The sequence below is a fragment of the Bombyx mandarina genome, chromosome 18 (assembly GCF_030267445.1).
Source record: "Bombyx mandarina strain Sakado chromosome 18, ASM3026744v2".
Classification (NCBI taxonomy): domain Eukaryota; kingdom Metazoa; phylum Arthropoda; class Insecta; order Lepidoptera; family Bombycidae; genus Bombyx; species Bombyx mandarina.
This window is the reverse complement of record NC_143224.1, coordinates 10735519-10752261: the sequence shown is the minus strand read 5'-3', so window position 1 is coordinate 10752261 and position 16743 is coordinate 10735519. Positions and strand designations below refer to the sequence as shown.

The 16743-nt window shown below is 39.6% G+C and overlaps 1 protein-coding gene across 24 annotated transcripts in view; it reads left to right on the top strand.

Moving 5' to 3' along the window:
* The window catches only part of beta-Spec (spectrin beta chain), an 80621-nt gene extending 64915 nt beyond the window's left edge, over window positions 1–15706 (top strand). For 17 of the 24 annotated variants that reach the window (XM_089735030.1, XM_089735028.1, XM_089735025.1 and 14 more), the window contains 4 exons: window positions 46–139; window positions 1475–1654; window positions 2777–3000; window positions 15411–15596. In XM_089735030.1, the coding sequence (XP_089591156.1) occupies window positions 46–139; window positions 1475–1654; window positions 2777–2984 (482 nt within the window). In that variant the 3' untranslated portion in view covers window positions 2985–3000; window positions 15411–15596. Of the gene's footprint in view, window positions 1–45; window positions 140–1474; window positions 1655–2776; window positions 3001–15410 lie in introns of all 24 variants that reach the window. The other 7 variants (XM_028182234.2, XM_089735029.1, XM_028182170.2 and 4 more) reach the window with 1 other exon arrangement.
* The last annotated feature ends 1037 nt before the right edge of the window (window positions 15707–16743 follow it).

Below are 16743 nucleotides of genomic sequence, written 5' to 3'. Positions count from 1 at the left end.
TCAGGCCTTCATTGTGAATCTTGGTTAATGAAATGTGATGTTTAGAGGGAGCCAGTCCAGCCAGCGAAGATGAAGGAGTCGAGGGAACTCTGGTACGGAAACACGAATGGGAATCCGCCGCCAAACGGGCTTCTAATCGGTAAGTAACCTATGGATATTTTTTTTACTAGCTTTTGCCCGCGACTTCTTCCGCGGATATTTTTTTTACTAGCTTTTGCCCGTGACTTCTTCCGCGGATATTTTTTTTACTAGCTTTTGCCCGCGACTTCTTCCGCGTGGAATAGTTACTTTGGCATAACGCTAAATTTTACCCGCCTTTTACCACCCAACCTTAATATATAAGCATATGCTGTCGCAGACTTTTGTTTAGATTTTTTAAAGGGGAACAATTCTCTCATACATTACTTTAGCCCAACTTTAACCGTTTCCGCAGCGCAAGCAGCGGATGCTCTCAAAAGGAAAAAAAAACGATTGAAACATTCTTTATTAGTGCTCCGCTTGCATTGGTCTAAGCGTGATCATGTTATATGGCCTATAGCCTTCCTCGATAAATGGGCTATCTAACATTAAAAGAATTTTTCTAATCGGACCAGTAATTCCTGAGATTAGCTCCTTCAAACAAACAAACTCTTCAGCTTTATAATATTAGTATAGATTGCCCTTGTGGGCAGACGAGCATACGGCCCGCCTGATGGTGAGTGGTTACCGTCGTCCATGGACTTCAGCAATGCCGGGGGCAAAGCCAAGTCGCTGTGTGCTACTTGACCTACTGACTTGGGAGTGCTCACGGCATGCCACGAGCTTAAAATAGCAATGCACTCTTCTTTTTCTTACCCTTATTGGTGCAGAATGCCCTCTTTTTTATTCAGGTCTATCATAAATCATCTCTGCACTCACACCATTTCTTTTATACAGACTGTCAAGTCATTTTAGGATGTCCTCTCCTCGCATTAGAGTCTACATTCACACCCAGGATCTTTTTGGTCATACGATCGTTCTCTTCGCATAACACACCCACATTATGATAACCTTCCATTCTTTATTTTTTGTGTTACGGACATTAATTATAAATATATTAAAATAGTAATTCAGTCTCCAAAGTAAAATAAAATTATAATGTTTAAATTCACCATATGGTAAAGATTAATAAAATTAGATATTGCTTTAATATTACATCACATCTCCTCACTTTACTTAGCCGCTTCTTGTTATTAAGATACGGATCGTATTACAATAACCTTGATAATCAAAATACAACTGGTGGTAGAATCTCTTGTCAGTAGTAATGCGTTTCGGTTTGAAGGGTAGGGCAGCCGTTGTAACTATACTGAGACCTTAAAACTCATCCAAAAGTGGGTGGAGGCATTTACGTTGTAGATGTCTATGAGTTCCGGTAACCACTTAACATTAGGTGGGCCGTGAGCTCGTCCACCGATCTAAGCAATGAGTAAAACAAATGTTTATCTTCGCACAGGTCTTGGGATAAGCTGTACGTTGTGGCCAAAGACGGCCGCATGTCGTTCTACAAGGACCAGAAGAGCTACAAGTCGTCGCCGGAACAGTACTGGCGCGGGGAGAGCCCTCTGGATCTCAACGGGGCGGTCGTAGAGGTGGCAGCCAACTACACCAAGAAGAAGCACGTCTTCCGTCTCAGGTGCGTGCCTCGTGTTAGTGCAGGACAGAAGACTACCGTCGATCTTGTGATGACGTCGCTTCCTTCCTTCAGACGTGAAGGCGATGGAACATCGATAATACGACGTTAAATGCATAGTTGCCTTTAGATATATAGAGAAGATATTTTGGTCTCGGCGAAACTCCTAACCTTTCCGAATAAAAATGTTTCCGGTTGATTTTTTTTCTTGTGTTGTGGATGTCATTTGTAATGTATAATCATTCATACTACAATTGTGTTCCGATTAAACTCGCCATATTTTCTGTCACGCTACTAGGTAAATGAATCCATAGAAGATAGTTGATTAAATTTTAATAAATCTGTAGTAAATAAATGATAAAAGAAGTAACAAGGTAATGCCTATAAGTGTGGGTCTTTGTTTTGATGAGATTATAATTATTATCGTGACTAGGTCTAGTGACTATCTCTTTACGATTTATAGTTAATTTTATTTGTCGTTACCGTGCACATTAATACTTAGAGTATCGTTGCTACGGATGAATGTAAAGCGGCCTCCACACTGCCGTCTCGATTATTCCAGCGTCCCAAACGGCAAAAGTAGGCAACCGATCCTATTCCATACAAATATATGAGCTAACTTTTACGCTATCGAGAACGTTCAAAAACTCACACAAAGCCCACAAAACGGGCAATGCGTGAGTGGGAATGTGGAGGGACGCTCTCGATGTGGTCATGTCTTGGCAAAAGGTAGGCAGCGGCTTGGTTTTGCCCCTGGTATTGCTGACATCCATGCGGGCGACAGTAACCACTTACTATCAGGTGGGCCGCGTGCTCGTCTGTCTAAACGGGCAATAAAAAAAAATGTTTGGTTCGGCTTTCTATACAAGCTTGTTTTTTTTCTAAAACCGATATTTTTTTATTTAGTTTCAAATTGACCATTCAAATTTTAATGCGACTTAACTAGTTATAGACTTCAGTTATTTAATTACGTACCTTTTACTTAATGTTTTTTCCCCTACCTATTAGGTACACGGTCCGTGCTCGTCTGCCTACAAGGGCAATAAAAATAAAATAAAAAATTGGCCAAGGCGTCTCGGTGGGAGTATAGAGCGCGCTTAAGTGTTGGGTGTTTGCGTGTTGCAGGCTGTCGAGCGGCGCGGAGTTCCTGCTGCAGGCGCACGACGAGGCGGAGATGTCGTGGTGGCTGGAGTCGCTGCGGGCGCGCACGCAGGCGCCGGCCGCGCGCTCGCACACGCTGCCCGCGCCCGCCAACGCCGAGCCCAAGCGACGCTCCTTCTTCACGCTCAAGAAGAAGTCAGTCCGCACGCTCTCCTTCCTATACGCGCCCTAACCGCCATTAACCGCATGTGTGTACTCGGGTGCAGCGCGAACGACACTTGTAATACCTACCCCCCTAGTCTTTCGGTTTTTTATGTGCTCAATTTTTATCTAAATACAAGTCAAATATTAATCTATATATTAACTAGCGACCTGCCCTCGTTTCGCTTCGGAAACTGTAATTTATTATTGATTTCTCCACTAATTAATGGATGTTATTATACACATAAACCTTCCTCTTCAATCACTCTATCTATTAAAAAAAAACGCATCAAAATCCGTTGCGTAGTTTTAAAGATTTAAGCATACATAGGGACAAAGAAAGCGACTTTGTTTTATACTATGTAGTGATACGTGAAGCAAAAACTTTGTATTCGTTTTTACGAAAATTGCGCGGACGAAGGAGTATGAAATTTCCTACACTTATACAGAATATAGAGTAGAAATGCACAACGAAAATATTTTTTTAAAATAATGCGTAAAAAATACAGTAAACCAATAAAGAAAACATTACACACACTAACATATATTATATTTGACACACACACACGCATATATACGATTTTGTTTATTGTTAAAGTCTGTGGATAAGTTGAAAATAGATTGAATATTGTTTGTCTTTATTAATATTTGTCTAAAGTGTAGTCTTGGCAAAATCTGTGATTATAGAAGTAAATATAATAAATAGTCTTTGACAATAGAATCATATTAGTGTACAAACTTATAGTTGAATTTCGACTACCGGGGGACCTTTAGTTTATCTAATTGTACTTAAAAAATCTCAAAACACTGAAATCTATAGAGCTGCCAGTTTATTTAAAAAAACGTCGTTTGATATGGGTGTCAAAATTCCGCAGACCGATTATACTAAGATAAAGAGTCCGCGACATGTGTACACGATAAAAGAATAGTATTCAATCAAAATTGATGACAAAAAAAAAATTTTTTTCTTTTTTTTTTATTGCTTAGATGGGTGGACGAGCTCACAGCCCACTTGGTGTTAAGTGGTTACTGGAGCCCATGGACATCCACAACGTAAATGCGCCACCCACCTTGAGATATAAGTTCTAAGATCTCAGTATAGTTACAACGGCTGCCCCACCCTTCAAACCGAAACGCATTACTGTTTCACGGCAGAAATAGGCAGGGTGGTGGTACCCACCCGCGCGGACTCTTAAGAGGTCCTACCACCAGTATTTATCAATATTTATTATAAATATAAATTATTAATTTCTTATAGTTAAGAATATTATGAACTGGCACGGGTAGGCATCAGCATCCGGATTTCTTACTGTGAAACGAACTTTCTGGCTTAGAACAGTTGTTATAGTCGACTTTGACCTCAGGTTTAAAAGATGATTTAGCATTTCGTGATGTCATAATTATGTGCTCCGGTAACGACTTAATGTCAGATGAACCGTGAAATGCAATAAAAAACTTATGCGAAATTAATTTATCAAGATAATTTCAAAACCAACAAAAACTTTTATCTTGATTGCATTCTGGATACTTCGATAATTAAAATTCGTCCATAAGTCTTAACATTATGACTGCACGGCGAAAGAATTCGATAATACTCTCTGAGATACGCTAAATATAAAATAAAGATAACACTGATTGATATACAATAAGTATAATATTATATATTTACGTAATAGTGTACTTATACTACGTAGTATATGTCGGCGTTAAGCCAGGGTTTTCACACATAAGTTCTTTTACAATGAAAATACAATACAATTCTGTATAACTTCAACATTACTTGTTTACAACAAAAAGCCACGCCTGAGTTATTCAGTGGTTCTTACACAAATAGCCATTTTGTGTTTGATGGTTATAGCAACTACAACTTCTTTTATACAAACAAATGTAATTACTGTGAAACAATTCACAAAATATAGCTTAATATTCAAAATACATATTTTAGTGATTTTTACATGACTAACATTTAATTTATTGATGTGCCTTTGGAAAACATACAGCATTGTATTATGAAGAAGCAGTGTGTACTTAGCTTAGAGTCCTTGTCTATGTCCAACCATAGACCGTCAATTTAGTTCCATCTTTAGCCGCTAGGTGCTGCCAGCAAGTATAAAGGGAGCGCAGCCATCTTTGATCTTCATAGCGTTGTGTACTTTCGTACTGTGAAGTCGCAAGTCCACAAATATTTATTCGACTTCTTATTAATTGCAAAAAAATATTTATTTTGTGTTTCTATGAGTGTTATTTTGCAATCATTACGAGTATTATTTACCAATCCTATCATCGGACGCCATGAATCACGCGTCATCTGTTGGAGGTGATGTTGAGTCAAGCTCCATAATTTCCGAGAGGGAAGATGTCCAGGCGAGACGCGATGGAGACGCCTCGCGTTCGAACAGCTCGTCAAGCGAAAAAGAACAAAAGGAGTCTCTGCGTAAGAAACGACGGGATTCAAAGGTAACGGTCGATCTTCGAATCGGCTCGTTATCCCACCAGGTCAGTGACGTTGTAAATCTAATAATGCATCAACTGTGTGTAACAATTGAATGTAACGAAAAATGTTGTAAACAAATTGATCTCGTCAATACGGAAATTTTGACAAAAACACAACAGATTTAAACTAATAATCTTTGTAACATAATTACTGAAAACTTTGACAAATCGTCTCCGTCGTACAAGTTACCCGTAAAAAGCGTTTTAAATTGTATACGGAAAAAAGGGCCGTATGTATAGAAATAACACGTCAAAGTTTAATTTCCGTGGTCTCTAACAAAGTATCCTGTTGCCAACGCACCACTCATTGAGGAATTTTTGTTTGATAATAGTAAATTGAAATCTATTCAGTCCCTCGGAGGGCTACAATCCTATTTGTCACGATCTCGTACAAAAGGTAAGCCAAACATTATAAACAATCATAGTCTGTAACATCTGGCACAATCCAGAGGGGGGCAATTGAAGACACCGACGGGAGGCACTGAGTGCCACCAAAATTGTAATAATTTGTAAACCATGTATGGTTACCAAATACCGTAAAAAAAAAAAAAAAAAACAAAAAAAAAAAAAAAAAAACTACCTTTTTTCTGCGGAAGAAAAGCGACGGATCAATGCGTCCAATTTTGGATCTTCGAGAGTTGAACAAGGTCGTAAAGATAAAACACCTAACTGTTTTCGGACACCTAGGTACCAAACTTTCTCCACCCAGGGGACTGGATGATAGAATTGAACATTTCTCAGGAATACTTTTCTAGTATCAGTCGCAAAATTTCGTCGATACTTCTTGAGGATCAGTACCAAGGTACCAGTATCAGTACCTCCAGGAAGGAATCGGTACCTTCTTATGAGTTAGTATGAAATGACATGCCTACCCTTCGGTCTGGCTTCAGAGCCACACCTTTTTGCTTCTATAACATGCGGGTCGCAGAGACCTTGCGTGCAAAGGGAACTCGAGTGCTAGTGTCTACTAGACGACTTCCTTTTTGGTCGACCAAGACAAATCCAAGTTGAAACTTCAGGCTGCAGAAGCTGTGAAGCTTTTGGATTAACCTTTTTTGCTTCCATAACATGCTGGGTCGCAGAGACCTTGCGTGCAAAAGGAACTCGAGTGCTAGTCTACCTAGACGACTTCCTTTTGGTCGACCAAAACAAATCCAAGTTGAAACTTCAGGCTGCAGAAGCTGTGAAGGTTTTGGATTATCTGGGCTGGCATGTCAATTTCCATTATATAGGGTGCTCGGTCGCTCGGTCGCTCGGTCGCTCGGTCGCGGAGATATTGCGTGCAAAGTCGAGTGCTAGCTTACCTACACGACTTAATCTTGTTTCACCAAGACAAATAAACGTTTTTGTTCCCATAGCATGCTCGGTCGCGGAGACCTTGCGTACATAGGGAAGTCAAATGTTAACGTACCTACGCGACTTTCTCTTGGTCCTTGAAGACAAATACACCTTTTTGCTTCCACAGCATGCTCGGTCGCGGAGGCATTGCGTGCAAAATCGAAGTGCTAGCTTACTTACACGACATGATCTTGTTTCACCAAGACAAATAAACGTTTTTGCTCCCATAGCATGCTCGGTCGCGAAGACCTTACGTACATAGGGAAGTCAAATGTTAACCTACCTACGCGACTTTTTCTTGGTCCATGAAGACAAATACACCTTTTTTGCTTGCATAGCATGCTCGGTCGCGGAAACATTGCGTGCAAAGGGATGTTGAGTGTTATCCCACCTACGCAAATCCCACCAGGTCCATCAAAAGAAGTCCAAGTTGAGTCTTCAGGCCACATAAGCTGTAAAGCTCTTGGATTATTTGGGCTGCCAAGTCAGCCTTACAAAAAATCAATTAGTACACTGGTTCAAGAGATGACATGTCTAGGGATTCGATGGAAAATTGCGAGAAACGAAGTGGCCACTCAACAACATCCTAGCTCAAACTCTGACGGAATTACATCAATCTATGCTAACTTGCAAATTTTCTTGCGAAGTTTCAAGAAAAGGGGTAAAAAACAGGCCATCCTGCATGTGTTAACAATTAAATGCAGTGCTGACGCGAAGCCACATGTTAGACATTGCCGATACACAAAACCAACCATTTCCTGGCAACGGAAGCTTCGGACATGTGTAGGGGTTACAAATGCAGTGCTGACGCGGAGCCACATGTCAAACATTGCCGAGACCCAAAACCAACCATTTCCTGGCAACGGAAGCTTCGGACATGGGTAGGGGTTACAATTAGACAAAATATTAACGTCCTGTCTATGGTCAGCTCAACAACAGAAACGGCTCACCCACAAAAGAGCTATTTGCAATGGTAGTGACAATCAAAATGAATCTGAAAGTATTTCTCTAACGTTGACCTTTCGATTTTTAAACCTAAGCGATAAGTTCAAGATAACTGTCAGCTTATCTCTCGGGGAGATACAACATCATAGCCGACAGGCTATCACGAGGAAATCAACCTGCGAAATGGCACTTTTTACCACAAGTGACCACAAAAGTTTTTCGAAAGTGGGGTCATCCGGATATAAACCCATTCGCCGACCAAGATTGGATACCTTCAGCAGACCGTAGAGGATGCAACTAGCATGGAGAATTCCTCCTCTCAACCTTCTCCCCAAAGTACTGACTCACTTCAACAGTGTCTAGGGAACCTACCTGGTAGTGTTCCCAGACTGAGCGAAAGCATTTGGGTTTCCAAGCCCTCAGATCCCGAACGCTAGATAACTCGCACGAAATCCAAAACCTGCCTCCTCCACAGGTTAAACATTAACCCTGAAAGCTTAGAAAGGGGGGGGGGAGGTTGTACAAATAATGACTGGTCTAAACAGGAGAAGATTTGTTGAAAATTAACTGGTGTCAATCCACTTTGTCAGCATACTTACCAGCAACTAGAAGATGGTGCATATGGTGCTACAGTTTTAAAATTGATCCTAAGTCTGCAGATGTTGCCAAATTCTTTCTTCTTTTCCAAAAAGAAAATTTTGCCTATAAAACAATCCTTCTGCATCATAAAGCAGCGCTGTCGACTTTCTGTGGGCGAAATACATGTAGGACAGCAAACATTCTCAAGCTCTCTAATAAAAATTGCTAATTTAAAAAAGCCATCGGAATAGCTAAACAAAATTCAACTACTTATTACAATTTTACTAAGTGTAGTCCCATTCACATGAGATCCGAGAATAGTTCTAAACTGGTTTTCTTCAAACCCAGCCACCACATCACGCCTCAATGTAGCTTGAAGGACACCAACAACCATGTTGCTGGCTACGGGACGCAGAGTTAATGACCTTACTTTGCTCAACATTTCTAAAGACAGTTTCTTTGATAACAGAGAAAAACATCTTTCTGATACCAGTCTTTGGGTCTAAAATTGAAATCCATTTTCGTTAATAATCTGCATAAGTGCTTTCTAAACATGAAACTAAAGACATGCCCGGTAAGATTCGTAAGGACTTTTTTCTAACTATGTGTGTTGTCACAAAAGCGGCATCCCGTACTGTAATTGGAAACTGGTCTTCGTTCAACCTTACGAGGTAATGGCATCAACGCATCTCTAAGAAGTGGTAGATCAGCAGTAGCCTCTGAGATGGATTGATAATGAACCAATGGACGAAATACTTTCTAGAGGCAATTGCAAATCATCCAAACGTTTACAATAATTATTGCCGAATAATAGAGCTTCGTAAAGATCCTCACGATTCTTTTTTTCAACACATTTACTTCTACATGATGTATATACATCATTTATACAATTTATACATTTTCTTGTATATACAAGATAAAATGTTTATTACAAACTTATAAATATTTTTTAATTATTGAATTAACGTGGAAGTTAACAACTGTTTTTCGATTTAATAATTATATAAATTATGAACATTATCATTGCGCTTCATAATTTTATTATGGCTTTACCTATTTCATCATAGCGTTTTGCTTAATAATTTCACCAGCAGATAACAAACACGTCTTCATAATACAATGCTGTATGTTTTCCAAAGGCACATCAATATTACGGTTTTACATAACAATAAAACCGATATTATGTGCCGAGAAGGAAAACATACAGCATTGCAGGAAGTTCTTCCTGGTGAAGACTATGAAGATCAAAGATGGCTGCGCTCCCTTTATACTTGCTGGCAGCACCTAGCGGCTAAAGATGGAACTAAATTGACGGTCTATGGTTGGACATAGACAAGGAATCTAAGCTAAGTACACACTGCTTCTTCATAATACAATGCTGTATGTTTTCCTTCTCGGCACATAATATCGGTTTTATTGTTATGTAAAACCGTAATATTTTACGTGAATTACTTTTAAGTAATATTAACTAACATTGTTATTATCCAGCCTAATGATAGATGGCGCCAACAACATCATTACATAACAATTACAATACTTAATTATTACTGTTAATTATAATATAAATTATTATCAATATTTATGCTTTATTCATAATTAATTATTTATACAGTCATTTGTGTTTTTAAACAATAATATAAACATTAAACATATTCTGAACATTTTCACATCAAAACAGTGTCTGCTAATTATTAAATATGGTATAATAACAGTTACATCTTTTTTTTTTTTTATTGCCTTTGTAGGCAGACGAGCATACGGCCCACCTGATGGTAAGTGGTCACCGTCGCTCATGGACGTCAGCAATGCCAGGGGCAGAGCCAAGCCGCTGCCTACCATAAAGTACTCTCCGCAAGCCTCGTTTGAAGAAGGACATGTCATAGCGCTCGGGAAACACCGTGGAGGGGAGTTCATTCCAAAGCCGGATGGTACGTGGCAAAAAAGATCTTTGGAAACGCACTGTCGATGAACGCAGCGGTTCCAGATAATATGGATGAACTCTGCTCCGATGGCGGGAGGTGCGATGATAAAAAGGAGATGAGGAAATCATCTCGAATAATTCCTCAGAGCATTCCCCATGGACCATGCGGTATAAAACACAGAGAGAACCGAAGTCCCTCCGTAGACCCAGAGGTTCCAAGCGATCCGCGAGAGCAGGACTATCGACCATCCGAACAGCCCGTTTCTGTATCGAGTCAAATGGAAGTAGCTGGTATTTGGGAGCCCCGGCCCAGAGGTGAGAGCAGTACTCCACGCGAGGTCGGACCTGCGCTTTATAAAGCGCAAGTCTCTGTCCAGGCGTGAAATACCGCTTCGCTCTGTTGAGAACTCCCAACATTTTAGAGGCCAATTTGGCTTTACCTTCCAAATGACTCCGAAACTGGACATCGCTCGAAATATCGACCCCCAGAATCCCGATACTCGCGGAAAGCTGCAGGGATACTCCTTGAAATTCCGGCGCCATGACAAAAGGGTCCTTCTTCACAGTGAACGCGCAAACCTGTGTCTTCAATGACCCGCCCCAGAGAGTTCTCCACTTCAGACACAAGTTTTAATCGCCTCTCGTGTACAACGCTTCTTGCTAATAATAAATAAATATTAACATAGAATAAACTAAACTATATATTATTATGTTAATTATTGCCAATAGTGGCGTTTGCGCCTATTTATACTATTACGTATATATAGTAGTATTACAGTAGGCAGGGACTTGGCTCTGGCCCTGGTATTGCTGACATCCATGGGCGACGGTAACCACTCACCATCAGGTGGGCCGTATGCTCGTCTGCCAACAAAAGCAATAAAAAAAACTATATTCTATTTATATGCCTAAAAAAATACCGGCAGCGATTGTCTGGTAGATGGCGCACAAGCTTTTCCCGTGATGTGGAATGCCCAGAGATATTAATTAACCCTTTTAGTGTTTAAGAGCTTATTTTCACATATTTTGCAGTAATTGCTAAAGGATTTTCGAAAAAAAATACCTCCTAAAACTTTTACTTCATAAAAATACAAAAATCATTGTTAAATTCAAACTTCAAAAACAATATTAAATGTTTATTTATAAATGTTATTAAGTTATTAAAAATGTTATACGTGCGCGCGTTACACGTGCGTACAGGTCGATACTTAATACCTATATTCAAACTGCGCAATAGTCGGTATTCCGACGCGACGCACTGTATACGCATTAATAGACAGTCGATTTATCGACGGTTCCAGCTGTAAGGTTTGGATATGGGAATATGCGAGGGACTCTAAAGAGTGATATTTTGTAAATCAAGTGTTTCACAAGCGACAACTTACTCTGACTACTAATAATGATAGTGAAAATTGAGCACATCTAATGTTAAATGTTTTATTGATACGATGGTATCTGTTGTAGGAATTACAAGTGTTGTTCTATCATAATTACATTAACGCTTCGGATTTAAGTTGCACTGAAACAGCAGTCGATTATTATTTAGATTATTAATTATTATGGTTTAAGATAGATATTCAGTAAAATAAGTGTGCTTCACTGATTTTATTTTGCCATTTTACTGATAAATATCCATCTAATTATACAGGGTGGATTTATACACCCATTGATCTCTATATCTACGACCCCGTATGGTTGTTATTACTATTATTATATACAGGGTGTACATATAGATATCTCTAGTTTAGTAAAGTTATTTTTTTCTTACATGTTTAATTCACGATTTTGACATTTAATTATGATAAAGATTGATGTATTATTTAATTATGCATGTTTTTGTTTTCGCCACGAAACTGTTGGCGGTTTTGATTATTATTAAACTAATTTGTTATAACAATAGAAGCATGTGCATGGTAGCTAATAGTGTAAGCGAGAGTACGCTTTATCCCATTGAGTTTCTCGCCGGATCTTCTCAGTGGGTCGCGTTTCCGATCCGGTGGTAGATTCTGCGAAGCACTGCTCTTGCTAGGGCCAGTGTTAGCAACACTCCGGTTTGAGCCTCGTGAGCTCACCTACACGTCAGGGAGAAGCTGAAATAGCCTCTGCTCACTGATGATAGCTTGTGTGGTTGCCGCAGCTGACTACTCCCAAATCCTGCTCATGCAGAAGCCAGTGACCGTCGACACCCTAGACACGTCCTTACGGATCTATCAGATCCAGTAACTCTTGCATTAGACGCCTTCAGCTCTAACACTAGGAGTAGGCTTAGGGACCTGTAACCGTACACGTCGACCTTGATAAAGAGTTCGACGTGCAACCTAACCCGTGCATCAGCTCGTTGAGTTTCTCGCCGGATCTTCTCAGAAGGTCGCGATTTCGATCCGGTAGTAGATTCATTCGCGAAGCAGCTGCTCTTGAGTTGTTAGGTCTCCTTCGGAGGTGCTCGGGCAGCGTTAGCAAATCCCACCCCTCCTGGCTGAGCCTTTGCTCGCAAACCTGTCCTGGTGAAACTGAAAAGACCTCCGGGCCACCAGTAATCCTTCAATCATAACAAAAAGCCTGTGTTAATAAATGGAAAACAACTTACTTTTTTTTATAAATTGCTTAGTTGGGTGGACGAGCTCACCTGGTGTTAAGTGGTTACCAGAGCCCACTGACATCTACAACGTAAATGCTGCCACCTACCTTGAGATATAAATTTTAAGGTCTCAGTATAGTTACAACGGCTGCTCCACCCTTCAAACCGAAACGCATTACTGCTTCACGGCAGAAATAAGCAGGGTGGTGGTCCCTACTCGAGGACTCACAAGAGGTCCTAGCACCAGTAAAGTTCTATGCACGGCACATCTACCTCGATTTGAAATGTTTAAATCGTATAGCAAATTTGGTAGCGCGTCTAAGGTTTTACTTATTTTGTAATTTCCATTAATACAGGGTGGCCCATAAGTCCTTTGAAAAGTAAAATTTGAATAAAACGAACAGGGCGCGCGTGAGCGGTGCAGGGGAAGCGTGGGGAGTAACTTCGGTTTCTGGGAATTTAGTCGCGATGGAGCGTTTTACCGGAGCGGACCGTGCGTTTTGTGTGCGCGAGTTTTATAAAAACGACAATTCGGCAACCGTTGCGCGGCGTAAATTTCGAGAACACAAAGGTTTACACAACTTTGTCGACACTCTGGGTTGCTAAGTTCGAGGAGACCGGTTCGACGTTAGATAAACCGCGGTTGGGTCGCCCAAGGACGTCACGTACGGAACAAAACATAGACACAGTGACACAGTCTATTCGCGAAAATCCGACACAGTCAACTCGTAAGCGATATGTGGCTATGATCGAAGAGTTTTTCATACCAGAATTGCAAAACTTTTCAGGCTTTAATGCCAGGACGTGGTTTCAACAGGATGGGGCCACTTCTCACACCTCTAACACTGCTATGCCCGTTATCCGTCAACTTTTTCCTGGCAAAGTTATCTCTAAGAGAGGAGACATTTCCTGGCCTCCACGTAGTCCAGATCTGACCCCGATGGATTTTTTTTTGTGGGGCTACCTTAAGGCTAAAGTATACGACACAAACCCGCGGTCAATTGAGGCCCTAAAAGAAAACATCCGCAGAGAAATGACAAGCATTTCAGCAGTGACGTGCCGCGCAGTCATCGACAATTTTAGACGTCGTTTGCAAGAGTGCCGTGATCGCAACGGATTACATTTAGGAGATGTTATTTTCAAAAAATAATTCCCGTTTTTTAAGCTTTTTATGTAAATAAAAATTTAATTCATAATGTAATTAGTTTTATTTTAATAATTTTTTTTCATATCAAAGGACTTATGGGCCACCCTGTATTTCAATATTCATGTATAGAATTTAATTGATGATGTGATTTCCGTATCAATCTAGAAATTACAATTCTTATTAAGTTTTTATAATATGTGAAAATTCTCTATATTGTTTTTTTATTTACGCCTATAGCGTTTTTTGTACTTTCGTTTCGTAGGTTACATTTTATTATTTTTTATTGGCGCCTCAACAAATATATTTGATCATATAATTACGGAATTATCAAGCGAAATAATTAATTTTTTTGCATTACTTACATAATCTCAGGTCAAAAAAATTAGTATTTATGATAAAACTTCGATTAATTATTGATGTCCCCAGATGTCTATCGCGTACTCATCGATCATTGTTTCGTTAGATCATGATATAGATTCAGTTTGATCGATTGCTTAAAAATATCCTTTATTTAAGAAATGAATTTATTCATCATTTAGACTTTTTTTAAATTAAAATTAACATAGAAGGTTCCATTAATGGAATCGGGGTCTTAATGATTCGCTTAGGGTTTCATAACTTTATACTTTAATGGTGGTAAGGTGTCTTGTGATTACCCAAGGGGTAGGTACTACCACCCTGCCTATTTCTGCCGTGACGCAGACAGATATAATAGACTTCGGCATTCACTTTATTGCTGCAATGGACTCTGGTAACAACTTAACACCAGGCGAGCCGTGATGTCGTTCACAAATTTAAGAAAGAAATCGAAAACAAAATGAATACAAACGATGAAATTACCTAATAAAATAATAAAAATATGGTAAAATTCGCTTTGTTTAAGCCTCACATATCTCCCTTGCTCCTGTCTGTTTGTTGACGTCATAATTTTTCGAAGGGGGTCGCGCTATAGTCTCTCCTGTATAACAAAATCTTCCTTACTGGGATAGCCGTTATCCTAAAGCAATCGAGACTTGGGTTCGGCGGCTCACTGGGAGCTCACGGGGCTCAAACCGGAGTGTTGCTAACACTGGTCCTAGCAAGAGCAGTGCTTCGCAGAATCTACCACCGGATCGGAAACGCTACCCACTGAGAAGATCCGGCGAGAAACTCAGTGGGCTATGTCTGTGGGTTAATTTACTCGTCGATCCCTTCGTTGCAAGCCGCGGGTTCGACGAGAACGATGACCGGTGCTTGAGGTACCTAAAAGCACCGTTAGTGGATCGGGAGGATCCGAAATGAAGTGTTTGGTGCGACGTCGACTGCTTTCCATTCTGTCCGCAGGATCGGGAATGTAGTTACCGGCGGCCATGATGAGAGGGTTCTCGTGTCGTGCCGCTTTATCGAAGTGGAGTCACCACAGAGTTACATTAACGTGCACATATCGATAAGCTAATAGTGTTGTTTGTCGTTTCAGCTAATTCGTCGAGTCGAGAGATGAGGGGTCGTCGACCTCGGCGCCCGTGCGGTACCCGCTACCGGAGGCACGGGTCGCGCGACGGTCGATCTTCCGACGCTTGCAAGCTTCGCCGCCGGCAACGTTGTATCTCACGTTGCGTACAAAACAAAACGTTGAATGTTCGATTTTGCATGTATGAAACGCCTTCTATATTTATTGTTTCGTATCGAAAAATAGATTTTATCCGAGCGCGAACGATCCCACCCGCGTTTGATTAATAAAATTAATAAATTATATTTAACAAAAAAAAAAAAGTTTTATCAAATTACATATTATTAAATATATTATTAATTATTAAAAAAAAATTCTAAATGCGACGCTATTTATTAAAATAAGTCTTTGAATTCAGATAAAATATAAATGACTATGATTGAAATATTTATATATATAAAATGGAGGTAGTTTTAATGTACGTTTTGTTTGACTAGAAAATAACATTGATTCGAATCGATTCTTTAAATATTTATAACTTTCGACCAATCCTCTGTTCTGATGGTGTTTAATTGTTTCGTTTTTAAATGTAAAATTTGGCTGAAAACCGCGATAGCGACCGCATTTAAATTCATTAGGACACCGAGTTCATTGACTTTTCACATTATCGACTGCTTTCCAGAAGCAATATGAGTTGTGTAATTAAGCTGCTACGTATTAGAGATATTTTCCATATTTAAAGTGTCTTCTTTGTGACGTGTGAGTGTCGCTGTTCACTTCAACGCAGCATTTAAATTATTAATGTTATAACATTTTATCTAATAGATAGTTGGTTAATGTATGAAATGAGTAGAGATGTAGAGGCGCCCCGCCGTGCCGCGACCAGCGACTTCCAACACGTCAGTAACGTATTCAGATTTGTAATTATTATTAACGCTTGAGCCTCGAGTGCTTATACTGTAATGTCTTTTTTTTTTTTTTTCAAATTATTTTTATTAACTGCCAATTACACGATTGTTATTTTTTGTAAGCTATACGTACATATATCTGAATTACACATTATTATTATTAAGGTGACACGTTTTAGTTCTGTTTACGTATTGTATTGTGACGGGAATGTGGCAACTCCCGCGTTTTAAACGTCTGTAACGTTAGTGTTGCCACAATTTCACGCTTGCATGTCGTACTATGTTTAAATATTTTATTTTAAATTTTACTTTTTGATGAAAATATAATAAAAGATGTTTTCAAATAATTCTAGTTTTATTAATATTATTAATTTACCATCTATAAAAATGTCTGCCGCTTGTCTTATCAAAGGAAACCTATTTGAGTTTATTCGATAACTTTTAATACCAAC